General features: G+C 56.4%; 1 protein-coding gene across 2 annotated transcripts in view; it reads left to right on the top strand.

Moving 5' to 3' along the window:
* SCUBE1 (signal peptide, CUB domain and EGF like domain containing 1) overlaps window positions 1–23,841 on the top strand; it is a 141,576-nt gene that overhangs the window by 31,510 nt on the left and 86,225 nt on the right. For both annotated transcript variants that reach the window (XM_032416309.1, XM_032416308.1), the window contains exon 4: window positions 20,238–20,372. In XM_032416309.1, coding sequence (XP_032272200.1) covers window positions 20,238–20,372 — 135 coding nt within the window. The remainder of the gene's footprint in view (window positions 1–20,237; window positions 20,373–23,841) is intronic.

Below are 23,841 nucleotides of genomic sequence, written 5' to 3'. Positions count from 1 at the left end.
TCCTCACAGCGTCCACAGGCAGAAGCCATTCGTGGCCCCTTTTTATGAATGAGGAAACCAAGGCTCAGAGAGGGAAAGTGGCCTGCATGAGGCCACCCAGCCAGTAAGTGGCAGTGCTGAGACCATCTGCCAGCTCAAGCCTGTAAGTCACTGACCACCCCCCTGCCCCACGGTGCCCAGAACAGCACCAGCTCGGGGAGGCTGGCCAGGTTCAGGGAGGGGCTGGCTTCCTTCCCTGGGGTGTTAGGGGTGCACCCCTTGTGCATTGGGGAGTCACAGAGGACATCCAGAAATCCCAGCATCTGCCAAGCCGGGCAGGTGGGTAGCATGCTGGGGGGCAAGAGGGAGCCCCTGGCTCCAGAGAGCTCCCCCCAAGGGCACCTCCTCCCCAAAACCTGTACTGCCTTCCCTGGCCAAGGCAGGAGCCTGCTGCCCATGTAGGAGCTTTGTGTCACCCTTGAACTTCCCTCAGGATGTGGTCTTACCCCATGTGACTGTGCAGAGTCCTGTTCTTCCAGAACTCTCTCTCTCATGGCCTCCCAGTGCATCTGCTCACTGGCTCATGAGGCCCCGTCCCCAGGGCCCTGTCAGCCTTCCCCCCTCACCTCTCACCTGTGCCATCCCGTGCCCTCTGGCCCAGCCTTCCCAACCCATGGAGTCCTTCGGCATGTCCCTGCTGTTCACAGCTACTCCCTTACCCCTCCCCAGCGAGGACCCGGTGAGGTCCTTCTTGTCACTCACCTGCCTTTGCCCTGAAGTCTTCTGTGAGCACGTCGCATGCACCACCACTGTGGCTCTCTCTCCTGCCCCTGGAAGCAGAAGTCATCTTCTTTATCCCCCCGCCTTCCTCCTTGGAGCCTGGTGCAATGTCTGGCACATCATAGGCATACGATAAACATTTGTAGAATGAAAATATAAGCAAATCTGTAAAGGTGCCTCATCACCTGGGCCCTGTCCCTCCACAGACCGCCGTGCTGAGCTCCTGGCAAAGATCAAGGGGCGTCTCTGTCAGGACTCCTAGGAGCATACAAAGACAGAAATGGTCGCCACTGGGAGGACAGGTAGAAGGCTGCGATAACCAAAGCCTTCCACCTCGTGTTCACCTGTTTTATTCCAAAAAATTGTGCAGAGCGCCTGCCGTGGGCCAGACGCGGTTTCAAGTGCTGAAGAAACCAGGGAGTGGTGAACAAAGCAACGACGTGCACACACGTGTGAACTTCCACGGGGGTGGGGGGGACAGTAAACACGCCGACACGGAACTCAGGAAGGGAAGTTCAGTCAGGGCAGCTCCAGTGGAAAATATAAAACGACTCGATGGAAAATGACGAGGACAAGACTGGTGTGCTGGATGGAGTAGTGTTCTAGGCGCTGGTGCTGCACGAGAAACCAGCCCGCCCTCCGTGACACAGACTCCATTTCAGTCGGCTTTTGGCTTCCACGGGGCACGGCAGCGACGGCTCATCTGCTCCACCGTGTCTGGGGCCTTCGCTGGGAAGACGCCAAGGCTGGGGATGACTTGATGGCCGGGCTGGAATCATCTGGAGGCTTCTTTGCTGATGTCTGGTGGTTGGTGCTGGCTGTCGGCCAGCACGTGTGGGGCGACCTCCCCACCACATGGTCTGTCCACGTGGGTCGGTGCGGGCTTCCTCACGGCATGGCTGCTGCATCCGCACGAGGTTTACAGTCTAGCCTCAAGCAGTTACAAAGGTTCGCCCACATTCAAGCAGAGGGGCCACGCGGCCTCAGTGTGGAGGAGGAAGCCACCATTAGAAAATAATAGGGAGGATCTTCCCTCCGGGCAGAAGGGAGAGGACCAATGAGGTGGGGACACACTTGGTGAGTTTGGGAGCAGGTCACTGCGCCTGGAGGCCCAGGCGTGAGGGAGAAGGACTGGAGATGAGGTTAGGAGGTAGGCAGGGCCTTACAGGTTCTAGAAGGGACTTGGGATTTTATTCTAAATTAGCTGGGAGCCATGGGAGATTTTAACTAGGAATTGACCTAATCTGATTGACATTTTAACTTAAAAGGGATTTGCTTGCTGGCCACAAAGTAGGGAATGTGTTACGGGGAGGAAGAGGCAGAGACCACTGTGGTGGTCTGGGTCTGGGTCAGAGATGGTGGTGGCTCAGTCCAGGGTGCCAATGGTGGAGGTGAGGAGAAGTGGTTGAATTCAGAATATATTTTGAAAGCAGAGCCCCCAGAAATTGCTGATGGGTTCGATGGAAGAGGTAAGAGAAAAAGAGAAACCAACACCAACTGCTAGGTTTTTGCCTGGAGTGTGTGGGGGGCTATGAGCTGTGGCTTAGGTGGGGAACCTGGGGGCAGGACAGACTGGAGTGGGGAGGGATGGACTTGAGAGTCAGTTTGGCCATGTTTCCTTTGGGATGACCGACAGCCACCCAGATGGAAATGGTGTACCTGTTCAGAAGTCGGGGGAGTCGTCAGGTCTGGGGGTGGGGGACTGTGAGAGTCTGGAACTTCTAGATGGCAGTGAAAGCTGGAGCCCTTAACATTCATTCTTTTCATGAAGATTTCACGAGCACCTGCCCTAAGCTTACAATTAGGAGTTAGATGACGCAGTCCCAGCCTGCAAGAAGGACAGGGAATCAGCCTGCCTAACTTTGAATCCTGGATCCATCGCTTACTTACTTGCTGTGTGACCTTGAGCAAGTAACTTCACTTCTCTGGGCCTCTGCATCCTCATCTGTACGGTGGGGCTAATCGCAGAGCTTATCTGACAGGGGTGATGCAGACACCGAATGAGATAAGCTTTGTAAAGCACATACCAAGGGCTCGACAGATGTGAATTACGTAATTTCACTCATCCTACTCACTCCATAAACACCAGTGTTTTCTCAGGTAAACTCCAGAGATTTCTTCCTGCTCTCTTTACCTGTGCCCCCGTCCCCACTCTCGGCCCACCTTCAGGCAATGCGAACACCCGTGATTGGAGGGATTTGCCGTGTAGGGATGAGCCGGGTCAGGCCCCGCTTTTGCATCCTGTCCAGCTTTTTACAACTGTTTCTCTGGTGGAAATTCTTTGGCCTAAGAAAAAGAAAACCACTGGGCACTTGTGCGTCTTTATAAATGGGCTTCTTGCTTTCCCCAAACCACAACTGGACCAGGGAGATCCTGGAGTGGAGGGTGGGGGGGATTGATAGAGACCCAGGGGCATCTTGGGCGGTAGAGTGACCTTCTGTGGCCTCACGCCTACAGCCCGCACAGGATGGGGACGGGGAGGGGTGTGGGAGAGCAGAAGGGGCCGGGCGGTGCTGGGGTGGAAAGGTGGTACACCAGGTCTGGCCCTTTGGACCGCGGACTTGTCTGGAAAACTCCTGCCGCTCTGTGCCTCAGTTTCCCCATCATATGTGAAATGGAGGGATGGGATGTGACCCATGGTTTTCAGATTTCTAGCAGCAGAACCCTTAGTTTCAAGCAGAATCCTGCAGTGGTTGTGCTGCTCAGGCTGAACTGGGAGGCAGGGCTGGCGGGAAATGAGAGTCTGCTCTCCGAGGAGCACCCCCGCCCCCCACCACTCCTGCCCACCTGTGCAAGGCCCCGGGGTACTAGAGCGCTGTTTGGAACCCCTAGTGGGCTGTGGTGTCAGAGCCCCTCTCCCTCCAGCATCTTGTGATTCGATGAGTTGGTGGCATGACACGTCCTTGAGGACAGAGGCCAAGCCCTTTGCTGTGTCCTCCTCGCCTCTGCTAGACGCAGTCCCTGTCTGCCTCTCTCTTATTTCTCAGAACTGGCATCTCCAGCAGGCCAAACAGCTTTCATTCCCCTAAACGTACCACCCTGTCCTGCTCGGCAGCATCCTTGCACCTGCTGTTCCTTCTGCCCAAACCACCCCTCCCTGTGCTCTTCACTAATGCTTTTTTGGCTGACTCCTACTCGTCCCTCAGGACTCAGCTCAGGCGTCAGCCCCTTCCGAAGGCCTTTCTTAAGTTGCACACTCTTCCCCTGGGCGCCCACAGCCCCCAGGCTTGTCACTGGACGTCTCGCGTCTCCCTTATGGCCTCAGGAGCTCCTGGGGGGGCAGGCTCCGGCATGACTTTGCTCTTTTCCCCAGGCCTAGCCCAGGCTCATTTGTGTGATGGAGGGATGGCAGCTGGGTAGGGCATGGGGCAGAATGTTTCATTCTGACCTTCCAGAGGAGCATGATTTGATAGTGGTGGGCAGGGAAGCTTGCCACGAGGGCAGAGCATCAGTGCACTCAGCGCTGCAGAGATCTGCTGGGGAGGTCTCCTAGCAGCCTGTGTGACTACAGTGTCCTGTGTCCCCAGCCCCACACCCGGCTCCTGTTAGTCTCCGTTCCAGACCAGGAGAGTTGGGGACTTGGCTCCTGGCTCCCTTCCTAGCAGTGTTTTGGGGCCAGCCGTCTGCTCTCTCCCAAGGGAGGGGGCTACAGAAATACTGCGAGGTGGTCTTTGTGAAAACATGGGGGTGCCCGGTCGGCATCCGGAGCGGCGCTGCCCGCCCCCTTCCCACACTCCCTCTGGCTGGATGTTCAGGGCAGCGACTGCATCACCATACGAGGTTGCTCTTCCCATTGGTAGGACTGGGCCAAAATCTCTCGTCCCTCCACTGTGCCAGCCCCACCATTAGCGACTAAGTCTTGATTTGGTGGCTTGGGGAAGAAGTCCTGCCCTGTCCCCAGGCAGAGCATGCCAAGTGCATAAACAGCAGAGAAAAACACCAAGTCGCAGAGGACGGGACAGGCAAGCACACTCTCCTTCATCTTGTTTGCAGTCTGTGCACCAGGGGCCTGGTCAGAACTCTGAGAAATAAATTAAAAATAAGTGTCTTGTGAAGACTCTTTAAAAATACCCTACCACCAAAACATACGTCCCAAAGCAGAGATGAGCCATGTGCCTACAAGGGGGCATTAATCAGCAAATGTGAGTGTCCCAGAATCTCCAGTCCAGTACTTCCTCTGCCCACTAGCTTACTTATTTTGGAGCAGCCTGGGCCCTCGATGGTGTTTGGGGTCACCCTGGACGTTTGTTGGTCACCCTGGCTGCATGTGGACAGATGTTGCAATGACCCCACCTCTCCCAGCACCAGCAGGCCTGGCCCTGGCTGTTTGTCGTGGCCATCAGCCAGCCCCATGTATTGCCCGCTGTACCACTCCTCCCTGTCACCCACCTCGTCCCAACCGCATGCAGCTGGAAATAGACGGGCTGGCAGAGACGCCTTGTGCCCAGCTGGAACGCCTGTTTGTGGGAAGAGGGTAGCCATGGCAGCCCCCCAGCTGCTTGGTCTGGGGGCTTTAGTAACCTCGCAGGCTGCCTTAACGGGGGGGAGAGGATCCCACAGGCCGACTTGCCCTCCCCTGGCTCAACCCCTGGCCACCAAGGGGTCAGACGCCAGTGCAGTCATTTAGGACAAGCTTTCGTGGAGGTCCCTCCAGGTGGGATTTCTTGGGGGCCCCCATTGCCATCGGGGAGTCGCCTCCTCAGCCTGGCAGCCAGCCCCTCGTGATCTGGGCTCCGCCTGCCCTGCCAGCCCCAGCCTTGGCTTCACATGGGTATGAAGTCTGTCCTGGGGCGCCTCCCACCCCTGTGCTTCCCTCTGCCTGGAGAGCTGCTGTCTCTCTTGCCTGTCTGAGCACTCCCGTTCGTCCTTCTGCATGTCTTCTCCGGCCCTTCCTGGGAACTTGCCTCCCCCCCGCGTCTGGACCGACCGCAGTCACCGTGCTCACCACGCAGAGTCGGAAAGTTCTGTTTACGTATCCATCTTCCACATGCATAACGATTATACAGAAATGCTCAGGGAAATCACTAGACCAAACAGAAGCTAGCCCCCCAGGTCTGCAGTTTTCCTGTCCCAGTGCTCCTGCCCAGTACCGTCCGCACGCAGCTCTGACTTGACGTGCTCATGAGCACGCACTCGTGTTCGCGTGCTGCTTTCCCGGTGTTCCGTCAGAACCTTGGCCACTGCTGACCCGTAATCATGTGGCCAAGAAGTGGGACTGGAATCAAAGCCCAGGACTTAGGAGCCGGCAGCCTGTGGGTGCGGAGTGAGTTCTGCTCTTCCTGGGGCGAGCTGGTTGGAAACACCCGGGAGGGATGATTCATGCCCTCTGGGTCAGCAGATGTCCCCTGAGTGCCCTTATCTGCCAGGTCAAGAGGTCCTGAGATGATTTCCATGGGACTTGCACCCTTAAGGAGCTCTAGGCTGTGTGCGGAAATGCTCCCCGTGTGGTATCCTTGGTGTAATTAATACCACACCCAGTATGGGGGGCAACTCGTCTGCCGGGAATGATTGAAAAGTCACCAGGTGGGGGTGGAGATGGGGTGAGGGGAGGAGGGAGCAGCATGTGCAAAGCCTAGAGAGGCTCAGCCAGGTAGGAGAGTGGGCTCAGGAGTAGAGCGTGGTGGATAAACAGGTGGCTTCTGTCAGCTAAATGCCCTCAAGGCCTGAGACATGGAGCTTCATCCCTGCAGATGCAAGCACGTCGGGGGTCACCGTTGGCTGCATGCTGGGCACAGCATCGACTCAAGCCTGGCCCCCAGGCCCCACCTGCCGCTCCAGCCTCGCTGCACACAGACATGCACGTGCATGCACACACACCTGCATCCACCAGCAAACACACCTTTCGCTGCTCTGGTCCTCACGCGGCTGAGGGTGTGTGAGTATGGCCTCTTGAGCCTTCTCACACGCACCCTCTCTTTGTCCTGCAGCCCTCTGAGACCCCAGTCAGTGGTTCACCTGCAGTGATCGCCCCTCTTCTCTCCCCCGATGGCCAGCCAGCTCCCCGAGGGCAGGCCTTGACCGCGCGCTCACTGTGTCCTTACTGAGTGAGAGAGCAAATGGACGGACAGGCGTGGCTGAGCACCGGTGGGCCTCTGGGGGACGGCGAGGGCACAAGAACGGTGACTTCAGCAGAGGCAGCTGCTTATGCAGGCACACTCCGGGGTGGCAGAACCAGCAGATGAAGGGGGTCCAGCAGGAAGTGGTGAGAAGTGAAAAACTGCCAGTCTCTAACCTGGGACCCTCCCTCCGGGAACCCGTCTGAAGAAAAGGGTCCCTACTACGGAAAGGGCTGGAAAGGACACGGCTCCTTAACTGGGCTTGCTGTGAGCTGGCTCATTCCTTCCTGCACTAAGTGGTCCCCTTGTGTCCCTCACGGGGACCTTTATTAATGGGGCGGAACAGAGAGGAGTGCGCCGAGGGCCAGGGCAAGGGCCCCTGTCTCCTGGACCAGCAGCAGGGGAGAAGGGCACTAGGACTGAGTCCTGCAAAACACCCTGACTCAGCTTTCAGTGAAGGGTGCAAAGGTCACCTACGGAGAAGATCGACACATGAAAAAGACAAACAAAATAGACACCTGTGATTATGGTTGTAGCTAGAGCGTAGGGCTATTGATCCATTTTTGTCACTGATTTTCAGAATTCCTTGTGAATTCAAAATTTTAAATAAAGCAGTTTTACTGGACAAGTATGATAGGGAGCCATGCTAGGTTCTTGAGGGGAGAAATGCCATGGAAAGGAAGTGGCCACAAGTGGGCTAGAAAGGGTTGGGGTGGCCTCGGAGGCATGGTGGTCTTCCCTGTGTTTCAGCCACCCTCAGTGCCCCCCTTTCCCACGAAGCTCCCTGGTGCCCACACTCACCCCTCCACGTCCACCCTCTTCCAGCCTCTCTACCGCTTTCTCAAGTGTGTCAACTCTGTTGGCACAAAACCATTTCTCATCCTGTTGTGGCTGCATGACCGACCCAGGCCTGTTAGCGAGGGACCACTTAGTGCAGGAAGGAATGAGCCAGCTCACAGCAAGCCCAGTTAAGGAGCCGTGGCAAGGGGGCGCCTGGGTGGCTCAGTCATTAAGCATCTGCCTTCGGCTCAGGTCATGATCTCAGGGTCCTGGGATCGAGCCCCGCATTGGGCTCCCTGTTCAGCGGGAGGCCTGCTTCTCCCTCTCCCACTCCTCCTGCATGTGTTCCCTCTCTTGCTGTCTCTCTCTCTCTGTTAAATAAATAAATAAAATCTTAAAAAAAAAAAAAAAAAAGGAGTTGTGGCAGGTCAGGCAGGAGGCCACAGGGGCCTGGGACATGCTGGGGGCCCCACATTCACAGAGAACGCCCGGTGGTGCTGACGGACGTGTGGAGGGCACAGATGGGAAGAAGGAAGAAGCCAACAGCTTTGGAAGGTGGAAGAAAATGTAGAGTTTATTGGGAAGAATCAGTCCAGAGTTCCAGGCAGTGCCGAGATTGGGAGGCATATGCTGGGAGTCAGTCATCTGACCTGGCCAGAGTCCGGCAGGAAGGACTGTGTCGGCAGATGACATGGGGAGCTCCGAGCCCCTCCTGGTTCCACGGAGTGTCTCCCAAGGCGGCGCATTCCCTCTGCCCGCCCCACACACACGCCCGCGGGGCAGTCACATCCAGCGGGGCCTGTTTTATTTCTGAGGATGTTCACGAAGAATCCTGTCAGAGCATTTCCCCTTTCTTTTCTCAGAGCTTCTCGCTTTGGTTCCAGGATTTGTTTGTTTGGTTTTCCTCCCCTTCCCTCTTTCCAGTCCTCTGTTCTTATCCACATCAAAAGAAATTTTTTAAAATTCCAGTGCCTCCCACAGATGTCCAGCCAGGATCATGCTCACAGCTGTGCTGTTGGAGGCCTGAGGGCGGAGGGATGAAAGCGTCCAGTTCCCATCCTGGCTCTGTCACTGACGTGTGGTGACCACGGCAGGCCGCTCGCCCCTCGGAGCTCCTGACTGTAACACTGCTGCTGCCTCAGGCTGAGGCTCGGTGACACTGAAATGAGCGTGCCTGGCACAGAGCGGGAGCCCAAGGGATGTGGCTCCCCTTCCATCCCCTGCAGCCTCCTCTCCCGCCCGTGTGCGTGAGATGAAAGGAAAAGCTGGTCTTGCCAGAAGGGGCAGAGACAGGGGTCAACGAAGTATTGTTCAGGAAGGTGTCCCCCTGCCTCCAAACCCGTACCCTCTCTACCTGCTCCCTAAAGCACTGCCCACTTAGAACGGCTTTTCTTCAGCTGAAGACTTTTGTCCTCATACCTGTGAAGGCAATGACAAAGCAGGAGGACACTTCAGACTGGGCTGACCTGCCAAGAGTCCTGCGTGGCTTCATGCATTCGTGGAGCACCAAAGCTCACGGGCTGCCAGGACTTGAGGAACATCCACTCCTCCTCCATGCTGACCTCACCCCCACGATGGGGCTCACTCCCAGGCAGGGCTGAAGCAGGTGAATGAATGAACACAGCTCTGCTCTCACCAGCCCTCCCTCGCCCTCCTGACGGGCCCGTGGCCTCCACCCCACCGTCCCGCAGACCAGCACTCACTGTCCTCATTCACCTGGAGCTGCCTTCTTTGACTGGATCCTGGAGCTAGGCCTCCCTGGGCAGCCCCTCCAGGGCCACACAGGGCATTCCTCCTGGGACAGGCTTGGGCCAGGGCCTTCGGGCCAGAGCTGCCATCCCCAACCACGTTTTGTAGTTGTCAGTCAGTCACTCAGCCCACAAACATGGCTTATGTGCCTCATGCACTATTTCAAACCCTGAGATACGGAAACACTCAAGACAGCCAGGTCCCCCTTCTCAAGGACTCTGGATGTTCTGGGGAGACAGAGAAACAGACAGAGAAGACAGCAAGGAGATGGAAGGGCCGGGTATGTGGCAGGACAACGGGATGGAGCAAGTCCGCGGCTTTCGGTCGCTGCTCAGGGAGGTGATGTGGGCGCTGAGGTCGGAGTAAGGGGGAGCCAGCCCTGCCACGATCAAGGAAGCACATTCTGGGCAGAGGAGCAGCTCCAGATGGGAACAGGACAGCTGGGTCAAGGACCAGCAGGGACGCCATATGCAGCAGCTGGGCCAGCAGGGCAGGGAGGAGGCTGGTAGGAGGTGTGGACAGTTCTCTTGGGCCTCGTCGGCCAGGGAAGGTAGTTTGTGTTTTATCCAAAGCCAGCAAGGAATCCTTTGGAGGCTTCTAGGCAGGGGAATAGCGCAGCTGGCCGACACTCTCAGAGGTGGTTGTGTGGGGTGGCGGGACCAGGGCGGAAGGAGGGAGGCCCGTGGGGACACCACCGCCGTAATCCAGGCCAGAGAGGAGCGGAGCTGGGCCCAGCACCTGAAGGGTGGGGGTGAGGAGATGTATTTGCGGGCAGAGCTGACAGGACTGCACCTGCTAAGGGATTTGATGTGGGGAGTGGGGAAGGGAGGGACCACCGCTGACTACCAGGTGTCGTGGCTGAAGTGACAGTGAGCTGTGCTGCCATTGGCCGAGATGGGAAGGCTGAGGGCAGGGCCAGGCTTTGCTTGGTTCTGCTCTGTTCTCAGGGGAGGTCGAATTAGGAGTTCAGCAAGGGCTGGGTTAGGTTTGTCATGCCTTTGGACATCTAAGCGCAGGCTAGGGGTCAGCCATTGGTGTCCAAGCCTGAGGGTGGCGGAGCAGGCAGGCCCAGAGGTTTGGGCAGCGTTGGCAGCTGGGGGGCAGGTAAAGCCATGGGACAGGGTGGCCCCTCCCGGGAACAGAGCCTGCAGGTGCACAGCTCCCAGGACACAGTGCTTCCCAAAGCTGCTTCAAAGGAGGTACTGCCCACAGAATGCAGAGGTATTTGCCACCCATGTATCCGGTAAGGGTCTAGGATCTGGGATGTTTGAAGGACTCTCAGAACTCAACCGCAGACAGACGGGTACCCAGTGTAAAAGTGGGCCAGGGATTTGACAGACAGTACCCCGAAAAGGACACACAGATGGACAACAAGCACGTGGAAGGATGCTCAACACCATTAGTCAGGGAACTGCAAATCAAAACCATCACACCCCCCAGGATGGCTATAATTTAAAAAATGGAGACTCTGGAGCCCTCACGTTTTGCTGATGGGAACGGGAAATGGGGCGGCCACTGTGGAAAACAGTTTGATGTTTCCTCCAAAAGTTACACATGGAACTACTGCGTGACCCGATGCTGCTGCTGGGTCGACGCCCGAGAGGATTTAAGCATGTTCTCACAACAAGCTGAACGTGCGGTTCACAGCAGCATCACAACGGCTAAAGGGTGGAAACAAGCCGCGTGTCCATCATCCGGTGAATGGGTCTCTCCCTACAGTAGAAGATTGTTCAGGCATAAACATGAATGGCACACGCTCCAGCATGGATGGACCTTGACAACGTCCTGGTGTGTGGGAGAAGCCAGACACAGCGAACGCATGCTGTACTGTTCCATTGACAGAAAATGTCCAGAAGAGGCCCGTCCATAGAGACAGAAAGTAGGCAAGTGGTTGCCAGGAGCAGCGGGGAGGGGAGAATTGGGATTGACTGATTATAAGCACGGGGTTTCTTTCGGGGTGATGGAAATGTTCTGGAATTAGATCATGGTGATGTTCGCACCGCCTTGTGAATGCATAAAAACCGCTGACGTGTACCTTTTAAGATGATGAACCTTATGTACTGTGAATCATATCTCATCAAGTGGAGAGGCGCCTGGATGGTGCAGTCGGTTACGCGTCTGACTCTTTCAGCTCAGGTCATGATCTCAGGGTCGTGAGATCGAGCCCCGCGTCAGGCTCTGCGCTCAGCAGGGAGTCTACTTGAGATTCTCTCTCCCTCCCCCCCTGCCCCTCCCCACCCCCGCTCACTCGCTCGCTCTCTCTTTCTGTAAAATAAATAAATCCTTAAAAAAAAAAAGGAAGTCTTTAAGAATAAGTGGGCATGTGAAAGAGGTAGCATGTGCAGGGACTGGGGCTTGTCCCACACCCCGAGGAGGCCACACACATGGCTCTGTGTCCAGTTCTGGGCCCACATGAAGTACCTGATAGGCGAGGGTTCCCCAGAGAAGGGTGACAGGGTGGCGAGCCAGCCAGCACCTCTGTCAGGAGGGAGCAGGTCCAGAAGCTGAAGCTGCTCTGCTTGGAGACCAGAAGGCTGAGGCAAGGCTCAGGGCTCCCTTAGGGTGCGGCTTGTCGTCACTCTTCCGGTTTGGAAGGGACCTTACCGTCCCCTAGGGCAAGTTCACACCTGTGCTTCTCTGGAGCCCTCGGCAGGGGCTTCGCTCACCAGTTGGTAACATTTATTGCTGGTCTTTGTGTGCTGAGTGCTTTACCGCGTTATTTTCTTTAATTCCCGAAACAGCTTAAGGTACCTATTATCCCTGTTTTGTAAAGAAGGAGACCAAGGTCCAAAAAGGTTAAGCGACCGGGCCAAGGTCACACAGCAAGTTACTCCCTGAATCTCGTACGCCAGCTGGTAAGGCAAGGATGGCACGTGAGGGCAGCAGTCACAGGGAGACCTCACGGAGACTGTCGTCAGGAGGAGTGGTCAGCGGCATCTCCAGGTCCTTAGGGACAATCAGTGCTGCTCCCCCATCTCTGGAGGACCACCAGGCAGCAGCTGGGATTGAAGGTGGGGCCCAGATGAAGGATGAGGTGACCAGAGTCTCAAGGCCAACAGCTTCAGCGGAGCTGTGTCCCGTCGTGGGCCAGCTCCTCCAGTCTGGATGTGAGCGGTGGGCTTGAAGGTCTGGAAAGCTGACCCCACCACTCATGAGCCTGATCTCCCTGTCCTAAGCTTGGATGCAGGCCCAACCCGAGGGGCTCCGTGTCCGAGCAGGGCCATGGTGGGAGACCCCGTGTCTCCTGCATCTAGCTGACCTGCTGGAGAGTCAGGCACCCCAGAGAAGGCCCCAGCTGATGCCCAGCCCGGGAAGCAGACAGGTCCCGGGAGACCCCAGTCTTACCCCCCCTGCCTATGCCAACGCCTCTGACAGCTCAGGGAGTGTCCTGGATCTGCCAGAACCCGGGCCCCAAAGCTCTAAGACCCATGTGTATTTTACCCGAAATCTAATCCATCTGGTTCTCATTTATTTACACTTAACTCATCAAATGCAATTTTGCAAGAGCCGTTCGATAGCCAAGAGGCTTTTCTGCCTAAGCCTCCCTTCTGAAAGGGGCCAGGGGAGGGCTGGGGCCTCAGCCCTCAGGGACCAGCAGGGAGCTGTCAGGGCTGGAGGTCAAGTTTGGTTTCTAAGATGGGCCGGGGCCTCCACCTCTGTTCTTGGACCCTCAGTGGGGTCTGTGATGCCGGAGCCAGGCACAGGGTCTGACACATAGTAGGCTCTTGGCAGCCAGGAAAACATGGGCGGGGCCCAAGCAGAACACAGAGTCTCTGTTCCAAATCGTGAAATGTTCGTGGGAAACACAAAGCAAGCAAAGCTGGATCCAGAAGTAATTTTTAGTTATTATAAATAACTGCAAACCTGGATTCTTGGTCCAAAGTAGGACAAACAGCCAGCTATTAATAAAAATAAACACTAGCACCTTGGGCCAAAAGCAAACCTCATAGGCAAACCACAGTCCTGCCTGCAGAGGCCGTCCGGAACCAGATCAACCGACAGCCTATTGGTGTCAGCTCTGGAAACCTTCTTGCTGGAAAACAACCATGGGCATCACAGGGCATGGGCCCATCCCAGACACAACCCTCTGGCTGGCTGGTGGGGGCGGGGGTGGCCTGTGCCCGTGAGTGATGGGCCCACCCAGCAGAGATGGGCAAGAGTCACAGCTGACGGCAGTCTCCCCGACCCCAGCATCCAGACCTCCTGTCAGGAGCTACAGCGTAAGGTGGGGACACCTGACCCCGGAGACTCTGTTTGGACTTGGTCTGTGGAGCCAGGGTGCCATTCCTCTTTTGACTAGAGTGGCCACCGTGGCCACCGGGACTGGGAGGGGTGGCTGGAGGCCCTGAGGTCAAGGAGGAGCATGCGGACTATGCCTTTGGGCAGGAATTGAGGCCCAAGCCAGGGAGGGTGGTGCCTCAGTCATGGAGGCAAACAAATGGGCAAGGTGGTAAGGAAGCCGACAGACAGCCTTGGTGACTGCTCGGGTGTGGGAGGGGCAGGAGGGGGCTTTTCAGGCCAGAGTGGCTGGGGGGCGGGGGGCACAGGCAGGGCTGGAGTGAGGCCCCTCTTTGGCACCCTAGTCTCCCTCGCTCCCTCCCACCTTCTGTCCTCCCTCAGCTGTTGGCTGAATGAATGAGCCGCTGAGACTCAGGCTGGGAGCAGCCTGCGCAGAGCAGAGGCCATGTGTCTTTTCTCCCAGACTGCATTGGGATGATCTGTTTCTGAGGGTGTCCCGCAGCCCCACCAGCCAGCGGCCCCCTGAGGCCATGACCAGCCGGTTCAGCTTCCCCTTCCCTCCCCTCCCTGCACCCCTGCCAGCTGCCCCCACCCCAGCCCAAAAGAGTCAGGGGCTCAACCAGTCGTCATGGCACAAAGATGTGTTTGTGTGTTCAAGAGGGGAGCACGTTCCCCCGGGGTGGGGGGGGGCGGGCAGGGCGGCAGCTGCAGGCCGGGGCCTTCCAGAGAATGACCTGGCTGGTCCAGGCGGCCTGTGATAGAGGGCCACACAGGACCTTCACAGAGCCAGGGCTTTGGGTCTGATCTCCACAATACATCCATCAATTCTTCTGTTGCCAATTAAGAGCGTTTCCTACTATGAGCCCAGAGCCTGCCCCCAAACCCACAGGGCCTCCTCTCTGCTCTGCAGCTAAGTCCCTGTGTTCAGGAGCTCCCTGACTTCTGGGAACGTTCATTTAGCTGTGGCCATAAAAGAAGATGAAGGACCGTGAGCTGCCAGCAGGCTTCAGAGACAGAATACTCCCCGTATCCCTTCCGGAGCCCACTCAGAGAGCCTGAAGCATGGATTGGAAACAGGCTTGCTCAGGGCCCTCCCTGCACACTGGCTCAGCCTCTGCCCAAGGCCGCAGTGGTTAATGATGCTCGACTTCTTCCCCAAGGACTGTTCCTTCTCTCAGCAGCACTGATGGGAATAGGGGCCAGGAGGACCCAGACAGAGCCAAGGTTTGTGAGAGCCCTTGAGGTCTCCTCAACAGGGGGTGTGCAGGCCGCAAATCTTCCAGAACTCCTCTTCTGCCCAAAGGGTCACCGGCTCTTCCCCATCTGTGCCCTGCCATACCTCTTCCACAAAACGTTGCTTCCACAACACCTCTCCGTCCTCTAGCCTCACATCATGAATCTCCCTGCCCTCCTCGGCCCAGCTCGTCACTGTTCTCTGTGCTCAGGGCCAGTCCAGCAGCAGCTTGGTGAACAGGGACTTAACAAGAGATGTTCACTTTGGCGCCCCGGCAGCTCTTGGGGAGAGTGGTACATAGCAGGTGCTCAGGGTCTGTGGAGGGAATGAATGAACAAAACCATTTTGGGTGAATTTCGAAGGCAAGGACTTCCGTCTGGACAAGGAGGGAGAGGGTACCCCAGGAGGAGGAGCATGTGTGCATATGAAGGCGAGTGTGAGCAAGAGGGTATGTTCAGAGAACAGCAGAAGCGGGTGCGGCTGCTGGAGAGGTGGCACGCTGTGGAGAGCCTTGAATGTGCCCCCTCTTTGTGCCCAGGAGGAACCAGGACGGCTCTCTGCGCCAGGGGACTGACCTTGTAGGTAATGAGCTCCCCATCACTGGCATGTACGAGCACACAGGTGCCATTCAATTTATCCTGCTGACACTTAGCGCCTACTCAGTCTGAGCATCCACTGGGGGCAGGCGTATAAGGGAGACTCGGATCTCTCCTCAACCCACGGTAGAGACAGGATGACCAAGCCCGAGGTCCCGGGCGGAGCAAGTCTGGGCGTAGGGGGTGAGCAAAATCTGCCGGGCACCAGGAAGCCTTCAGAGACGGGGAGTATTGGAGACACAAGCACGTAAGGTCGGGGTGGTGTGTTAAGCGGACACACCCAGGGAACCACCTCTCGTTGCCATGATTGGGCTTGAAGCGTCCTCACTGAGAGAAGCCAGATCACAGAAGAGCAGGGAAAGGCCTTGGATCCACACTCATCAGGCATCGAATCCCTCTTCTTCCTGTTTTATGGCATTAGGCATATCCCTTCTCCTCCCTAGGCCTCCATTTTCTCATCCGAGCGTCTGTCTGGTAGGAATACTGCCCCCAGGGTGGAGCTCTGGTGCAGATCTGTGAGGACAGACCCTGAGCGCCCCGGCTGGCAGCGAGGACTAGCTTCTATGTCCAGGCTGCCAGCCCTGCGCAGCCGACCCTGATGCTCGTCCCCGGTGGGGGCATGGTGCCGTGGGACTCCCACACCGGGGCCTGTCCATGCACGAACAGTTCCATGGGAGAGAAGGATGAAGGCTGTGTGTGCCTCCAGCACTCCAGGAGGGCTTCCTGGAGGGCACAGTCTGCACTTCCTCCTGCTGATGAGACCTGAGCACCTGCCCCAGGCCACAGGCCATGGGCCAGAGCCAGAACTCAGGTTGTCCGACTCCCAGGTGTAGGCTCCCTCTTTGCCGTGCGGGACCTCTCATCACAGAGTTTTCTGAGTCCTGCGGGGGGCCAAGGAACAACGTGTGCCGGGCTGCCCACCCTCAGGAGGGCCGGGGGGTTAAGTAGTTCTCATAGTGCTATGTTCCAGGTCAACCCAGCCTGCCCTAGGCCCGTGGGTAGCCATCTCGCAGACCCAGCTCCTCCAGCTGGTCACTCTCCAGGCTTCACTGTGAGTGCTGTCTGGGGGCCTGAGCCCCGGGGCGTGAGGGGTATGAAGTGGGCATCAGGCCCCTCATCCAGCCCCTAGAGAAGTTGGTAATGCCCACAGGCTGCCCAAAGGGATTCTGAGACTTGTGGTTTCCTGTCCAGCTTGAGGGAGGCCTGTGTTTGGACCACAGTGGAAAAAGGGTGCGGAGAGGGCAGCCCCCTCTTCCCTCCTGCTTAATCTCGGGGCTTTGTCGTTTGGGAGTGGGGAAAAGAAATGTTTACATGGCCTTGCATTTGTTTCAAATTATTCATCAGTGTTTGAGAGTCATTGTTCCCGGCTAGTGTAAACAGCGCTGTCCCAAGGCCCGGCCACTCGGCCAGCTCACTGAAGTTCTGTCGATGTGCAGCGTCTACAGTCCTCTGGCTCCTGGCTCCCAGGGAAGTGGGGAGAGGGGCCAGGCCAGCTTCGTGGTGGGCAAAGGCATGAGCTCAGGAGGTGGACAGCAAGTTTAAGTCCTGCCTTCGCTCCGAGCAGCTGTGTGACTTGGCTCAAGTGACTCTGGTTGTCTGTGTCTTGGTGCCCTCGTCTGCACAATGGAGGCGTCCCACAGCCTGGCACGCAGCGCTGCCACAAGGGTCGAGTGAGTTGCTATTTGTGAGGCCCCATGCCTGACACATAGTGAACACTCGAGGGATGTTAACTTTGCGTTGTTATTGGTAGGATGAACAAGACTTGGTGCCTGGCTTAGAGCCATTCATGGTCTAGTGCAGGCAGGGGAGAGACGCCCGGAGGCAGACACTGCAGAGGGGAGGGGAGGTGCCCCCAGCAAGGGTGACATTAGCCCTGGGCCCTGAGGGAGCCACCACTAAGTAAGACTCTGTTCAGTGGAGAAAGGTCTTCAGAATAATCCCTCTCTGGCCTTCCCAGCTCCCCTGGGACCCCACTCTGTCTCTTCTCAGCAAGAGCCACCTTCCCCATTTTAACTGTAACGGTTGGTGGCTTTTAGAGTTCAGATCTCTGCCCCCCTCCCGGCCGCCACACAGCTGACATTTGAACTTCCTGGAGATAATGGCCTCCCTCGGCGCTGGCCTCAGAGGCAGCCATGTGGTCTCTTGGGTGGTGAAGTGGGCTGTTGTCCCTAAGCCTCAGTAGGACCCAGCTGACGTCGTTCCAAAGCTGAGTCCTCTCCTGGTTCAGTGCAGGTCAGTCCGCCTGGTTCTTGACATTTTCACATCGTTTTGGTTCCGGTACTGAAAGATGGCTGTGTTAAGAAGAACAGCATAAAAAGCTTAGTGCCAAAGCGTGCGTGTGTGTGTGTCCGTGTGTGTGTTGGGGGTCAGGGGATTGGCTAGAAGCAGCCAGTAGCTCACCTTGCCTTTGTGGTTTCATGTTTTCGCCTATTAAAGTGACAATACAGACATGGCACATTAAGGTTTAAGAAGCCCTTCTTTCATTAAACAAACTGACAGTGTAGGGGGTTATGACTTCGGTAATTGAAACATGCTGTTCTGTTTAAGACCAGAACTCCATAAAGCCTCTTTTCAGCCAATAGCATCCTTTGTGCCAGCAGCCTCTGGTCAAAAATGAGTGTCGGCCCTGAGGTCTGTCTCTCCTAGAGAGTGGGAAGACCACTCAGCGACCTTGTGCAGCTGTCTTGGCAGCCAGACGTTAGGGCCTTTTAAAAACTTCCCCATTCTCTAGACTTTTGAAATCAGTTTGCAAGGCAGAAGGCAGGCTGCCCTGTCCTCTAGCCTCTCCGGGGCTGCCAAGTCTTGTGTTACTGGTTATAAATCTGAGGTGTGAATGAAGAAAGAGGGGACATTAGAGTTTGGTTGGCGAGGCTCTGTGTTGGGGGTAGACAGTGCAGGTTGCACAATCTTCCTAGAGAGGGAAAGTCCAGCAGTATCCGTGAGATCACAATTTGGGAGTCAGACTACCAGGTGGGACCTCAGACAGGTGACTTTGCCCCTCTGGACCTCAGTTTCCTCATCTATAAAATGGGCTAATACCTGAATCTGATTTACAGGGTTGCTGTGAGGATTAAAGGAGTTAGTGCAGGTCAGATACTTAGAACAGTGCGGGTCACACAGGATACTGAGGGTCAGCTAGCATTACAACCATTGTAACTATCTACCTCTATGGAGTAACTCTGTGGAGTACTGTTGTGGAGTACCATGTAGAGTATGTCCATGGAGTACTACCATAGAGTACCACTGTGGAGCACCACTATAGAATATCACCGTAGTATAGCTCTGTGTGGTGTTGCTGTGGAGTACCACATAGAGTACCTTTGTGGAGTATCACTGTAGTATCGCTCTGTGCAATACCACCATGGAGTACTACCAAGGAGTACCTCGGTAGAGTATCACTATAGTGTAGTTCTGTGCAGTACTGCTGTGGAGTATCACGTGGAGTATCATGGTAGTATAGCCCTTTATGGTGCCACCATGCAGTACCACATTCGGTACGTCTGCAAAGTATCACCATAGTATTGCTCTGTGCAGTGTCACCATGGAGTACCACATGGAGTACATCTGTGGAATAGCACTAGAGTATGCACTCTGAATGAAGTACCACATTCAGTACCTCTATGAAGTATCACCATACTATAGCTCTGTGTGGGATCACCATGGAGTACCTCTGTGGAGTATCACCGTAGGATAGCTCTCTAAAGTACCACATGGAGGGGCTCCTGGGTGGCTCAGTCATTAAGCGTCTGCCTTCGGCTCAGGTCATGATCCCAGGGTCCTAGGATCGAGCCCCGCATGGGGCTCCCTGCTCCGCGGGAAGCCTGCTTCTCCCTCTCACACTCCCCCTGCTTGTGTTCCCTCTCTCGCTGTCTCTCTCTCTGTCAAATAAATAAATAAAATCTTTAAAGTACCACATGGAGTACATCTGTGGAGTATAACTAGTATCATTCTATGCCATACCATAGAGTACTGCCAAGGAGTACCTCTGTGGAGTATCACTATCGTGTAGTACTGTGGAGTACATCATGGAGTATATCTGTGGAATATCACTGTAGGATATAGCTCTGCGGAGTACCACATGGGGTACATCTATGGAGTATTCCTAGTTCGCTCTGTGCAGCGTTACCATGGAGTACCACGTGTAGTACATCTGAGTATTGCTGTAGTATCGTTCTGTGCAGTACCACATGGAGTACTTCCATGGAGTATCACCACAGTGTGGCCCTGTGCAGTACCGCTGTGCAGTACCACATGGAGTACTCCCGTGGAGTATCACCGCAGTGCAGCCCTGTGCAGTACCACATGGAGTACTTCCGTGGAGTATCACTGCAGTGCGGCCCTGTGCAGTACCACTGTGCAGTACCACATGGAGTACTTCCTTGGAGTATCACCGCAGTGCGGCCCTGTGCAGTTCCGCTCTGCAGTACCACATGGAATACTTCTGTGGAGTATCACCGCAGTGCGGCCCTGTGCAGTACCGCTGTGCAGTACCACATGGAGTACTTCTGTGGAGTATCACCGCAGTGCGGCCCTGTGCAGTACCACTGTGCAGTACCACATGGAGTACTCCCGTCGAGTATCACCGCAGTGCGGCCCTGTGCAGTAGCGCTGTGCCGTACCACATGGAGTACTTCCGGGGAGTATCACTAGTATCACTCTATGCAGTGTCACCATGGAGTACTACAAGGAGTACTTCTGTGGAGTATCACTGGAGTACCTCTCTGTGCAGCCTGGGAAACTGATCCCATCCATGCGCTCCCAGCGGATCACACCGCACTTCCAGCACCAGGTGCGATTTCTCTTGTCCCCTCTCTCCTCTCGCAGATGTGGATGAGTGTCAGGACAACAATGGCGGCTGCCAGCAGATCTGCGTCAATGCCATGGGCAGCTACGAGTGTCAGTGCCACGGTGGCTTTTTCCTCAGCGACAACCAGCATACCTGCATCCACCGCTCCAACGGTGAGTACTGCCCGTGCTGACTGGGCACGCCCCCCACCCCCCCAGATACAGGGCCCCTGGAAACTCCCTTCGCCACGTCTTGACTCCGGGGGCCTCGGGATCCAGGCAGGGAATTTGGGTGGTGGCCTGAATGGCTGTTTTGTGCTGCTGGTGTGGGCTCTGCACAGACCTCCTCCCAGCTCCCGCCCACCGCCCGCTACACCGGGGCTGGTGGTGCTCCTGGTGTTTTTATGTGGAGGCGAGGTGGGGCCGCAAATGGGCAGATGTGACCAGAGGAGCTGTTTTCCTTTCTGGGCTGAAGGCCGGCTGTGGCCAGGAAGAGTGGGGCCCCATCCTCCGTGGTCCCCCTTCCCCAAGGTGAGCTGGAGGTCTGACCAGGCCGAGTGCCAATTTCTCGGTCTCCGCACGTTCACCGGGTCACCAGCCAGCAGAGGGTCCTTGTGGTCGGGAGCCTGCTGCCCCCTGGATGCTGGGTGGGATGGCAGGCCGGCCGGAGCGCGGGAGTGGCCCGGCGCAGCCCCAGGCTGGGACAGAACCTGGCCTCTAGCCGAGCCCAGCAGGTGAAGGGCCTTGGTTTCAGGGGACGGGTGGTCAGAGTTTAGGCCCAGGGCAGCAGGACCGCGAGGTAGGACAGCGGGCCAGAAGGCAGGACCCCATGCCTGGAGGAGAGGGGCTTCTAGGTAGAGGGAACAGCATTTGCGAAGGCTTGGAGGCGTGTCTTGCTTAAGATAATGGCAAGGTCTGGAATCCCGAGGCGGGCTGTGTGCTGCAGCAGAGTGGGCTGTGGGCACGGGCGAGAGCCAGCGTGTGCGCTCACGAGAGTGGTGGTTTTAAATTATCCATTTTTTAAATCAATACTTTTTAATGGAAACAACTTGGCCAGAAATTTGTCACAGAATTTTAAGACCCATTAAAACAGAAGTTTAATAAAGAAAAAAAAAAAAGAGTAGATGGGGAAGGAGGCCAGGACAGCCACGTGACCCCAGCCTGAGCCCGGCCCCCAAGGAGGAGGTGCGGGAGGGCCTGGCCTGCAACTGTGGCACCAGCGGGAGACCAGGGAGTGGCTCACACTGAAAGGTGGGGACAGAACCCTGGGCCCAGAGGCGGCCTGGTGGGCGTGACCCCAGCTCTGCGGCTCCCTGCGGGGGAGCCCTCAGCTTCCTCACGCACGAAGTGGAGATGTGGCACCGACCCACCAGGGTCTTTGGAGGATGGGACGGGACCTCGGGCGTGGGGGGTCCTGCGCACACTAGGGCGACAGAGGCTGCAAGGCGAGGCTTGGGGGCGCTGGGTGTGCTTTCTACCAAAAAGCAATTCCTGAGAAAGAAAAGAGGAAAACATTTAAAAGTACAAAGCCCAAGGCAGAGAAGCAAAACTGCTTTACTGGACACCTTTCAGAGCTTGGTGCTTATTTAGGCAGTTTCCTCGGAGACAAGACGGGCCTGGTAGTCCCCACACTGCCGTGTCCCCAGAAGGATGTGAAGGCCAAGCTCTGTGGTCCCTGGACACTCACCGCAGCTGCACTGTGCGGACCTCCCGGCAGCCCGCGCCCGTGAGGCCTCCCAGCTGCGGGGCTGTGGGGCTGTGGGGTCGAGCTGCCCAAAATGAGGACGCGGCGCCCAAGTCGAGTTTTATAAGAAGGAGATTTATGGGGAAGTGAGTGAGTGGTGGTGGTGGGAGGGGGGTCCTGCTTTCATCAAGAAGGGGGTTTTACGGGGTGACTGCTCTGAGCAAGCCATAAAGTCCCCAAGGCCAGGGTGGCCTGAGCCTCTTTTCCAGCCAGGTCGTATGTGCTCTGTTCCTTTGAAGAACAGCTTTCCCACGAGCAGGGCTCCAGGTGAAGTCGTGAGGCCCCTGGTTGAAAGGAGGGTGCACAGAATGGGGAGCCGGCACAATGTAAGATGCGAGACCACAGCTGTGGCCTGTTTGTAACCGGGGCCTGCTTTGGCCTGGAGGCATTCGTTTGGGCTACAGATGCCACAAAACAAACCTCAGCATCAGCCAGAAGGGTAGGTTCGGGGGGACATGATAACGGGGGGGCAGCAACACTGGCTGCTGTGGGATCACGTGCTTACTCTGAGCCAGGCCCTCGCAGCGACCTGGTGAGGCGGGGATATTATGACCCTATGACGGGTGAGGAAGCCAAAGCAGTCAAGTTAGGAGCCTTGCCCGAGGTCATACCCTAAGGAATTGGCAGTCAGGACTCCGGCCCAGGTCTTCAGCTGTGATGTGATGAGGCTGGTGAGGAAAGAAAGGAGCTGGAGGAATAGACAGAAGTAGGCAGAAGCCACATGTGAGCTGAAACCAGATGACCAACAAGACCAGCCATGGGAAGAGTTGAGGAGGGGGGGTGTGCCAGTCAGTATGTGTGCAAAGGCCCTGAGGTAGGAATGGACCAGGCTTTGGTGAAAAGCAAAATGAAGGGTAGGGTGGTGGAGCACCGCGAGCCAAGGGGAGAGGAGCCCAGGATGAAGGGAGTCTGGCAGGGCCCAGACCCCGTGAGGCTGGTAGAGTGTGGGCAGGAGTTTGGATTTCGTGCAGAAGGCAGCCGTGGAAAATGTGCTAGAAGGCAGAGTGGAGGCCTTCAGGGCATCTCAGATACTGGACCTCAAATTACTTGTGTGGTGGAGCCTTGAGGCCGCATGCCTCACCCTTCCCAAAGGCCCTGGCTAGCCAGATCCTGAAGCCAGGAATTGAGATTTAGCCAGAACACAGATCTGGGGGCCTCAACCCTAATCTTTGTTAACCAGCACTAACCAGCACATTGGTTAAAGAAGTCCCTTCTCTTACTAGGATTTTTGTGTGAATCTCCCAATTTTTATTATTTTTTTAAATTTTTTCTAAAGATTTATTTATTTGAGGGAGAAAGAGAGCACAAGCAGGGGGAGCGGCAAAGGCAGAGGGAGAAGCAGGCTCCCTGCTGAGCAGGGAGCCCGATGTGGGGCTCAATCCCAGGACCCTGGGATCATGACCTGAACCACCCAGGTGCCCCATGAATCTCCCAATTTTTAAATCTGGGCAATGAGTCAGTGTAAAAAGCAGCAGACAGCATCTTGGACCCCTCCTGAGGGACAAGTGGCAGCATTTTCAGGGTTCCCAAAGGCTGTGCGGAAAGGCCGAGGAGGACAAGCAAGCGCACGGTACATCTGCCGACTGCCGTAACGCCTGTGGGTGAAGACAGCCCGGGTGACCGGGCACGTTGCCTCCCTCCTGAGCCTCCGCCGGTTGTGACAACTGCCCATCATGATTGTGTGTCTACTACAGTAATGATGGTTAGGGCTCAAAATCAGCGGGTGTCCGGGGTGCGGGGACCCAGCTTCTTTTGCGCCTAAGTGTCCTCTGATCCCTGTTGCTCCTGGGACGGCCCATGAGTCCAGAGCTATTTGGCAAATCAGACTCCTCATGTCACCTGACTCTTCCTAATGCCTGCTTCTCGGAGCCTCCCCCTGAGCAGAGAGAAATGCACGAC

This window comes from Phoca vitulina, unplaced genomic scaffold, assembly GCF_004348235.1.
Source record: "Phoca vitulina isolate PV1807 unplaced genomic scaffold, GSC_HSeal_1.0 scaffold19, whole genome shotgun sequence".
In the NCBI taxonomy this organism is placed as follows: Eukaryota; Metazoa; Chordata; class Mammalia; order Carnivora; family Phocidae; genus Phoca; species Phoca vitulina.
This window is presented reverse-complemented; position numbering and strand designations above follow the sequence as displayed.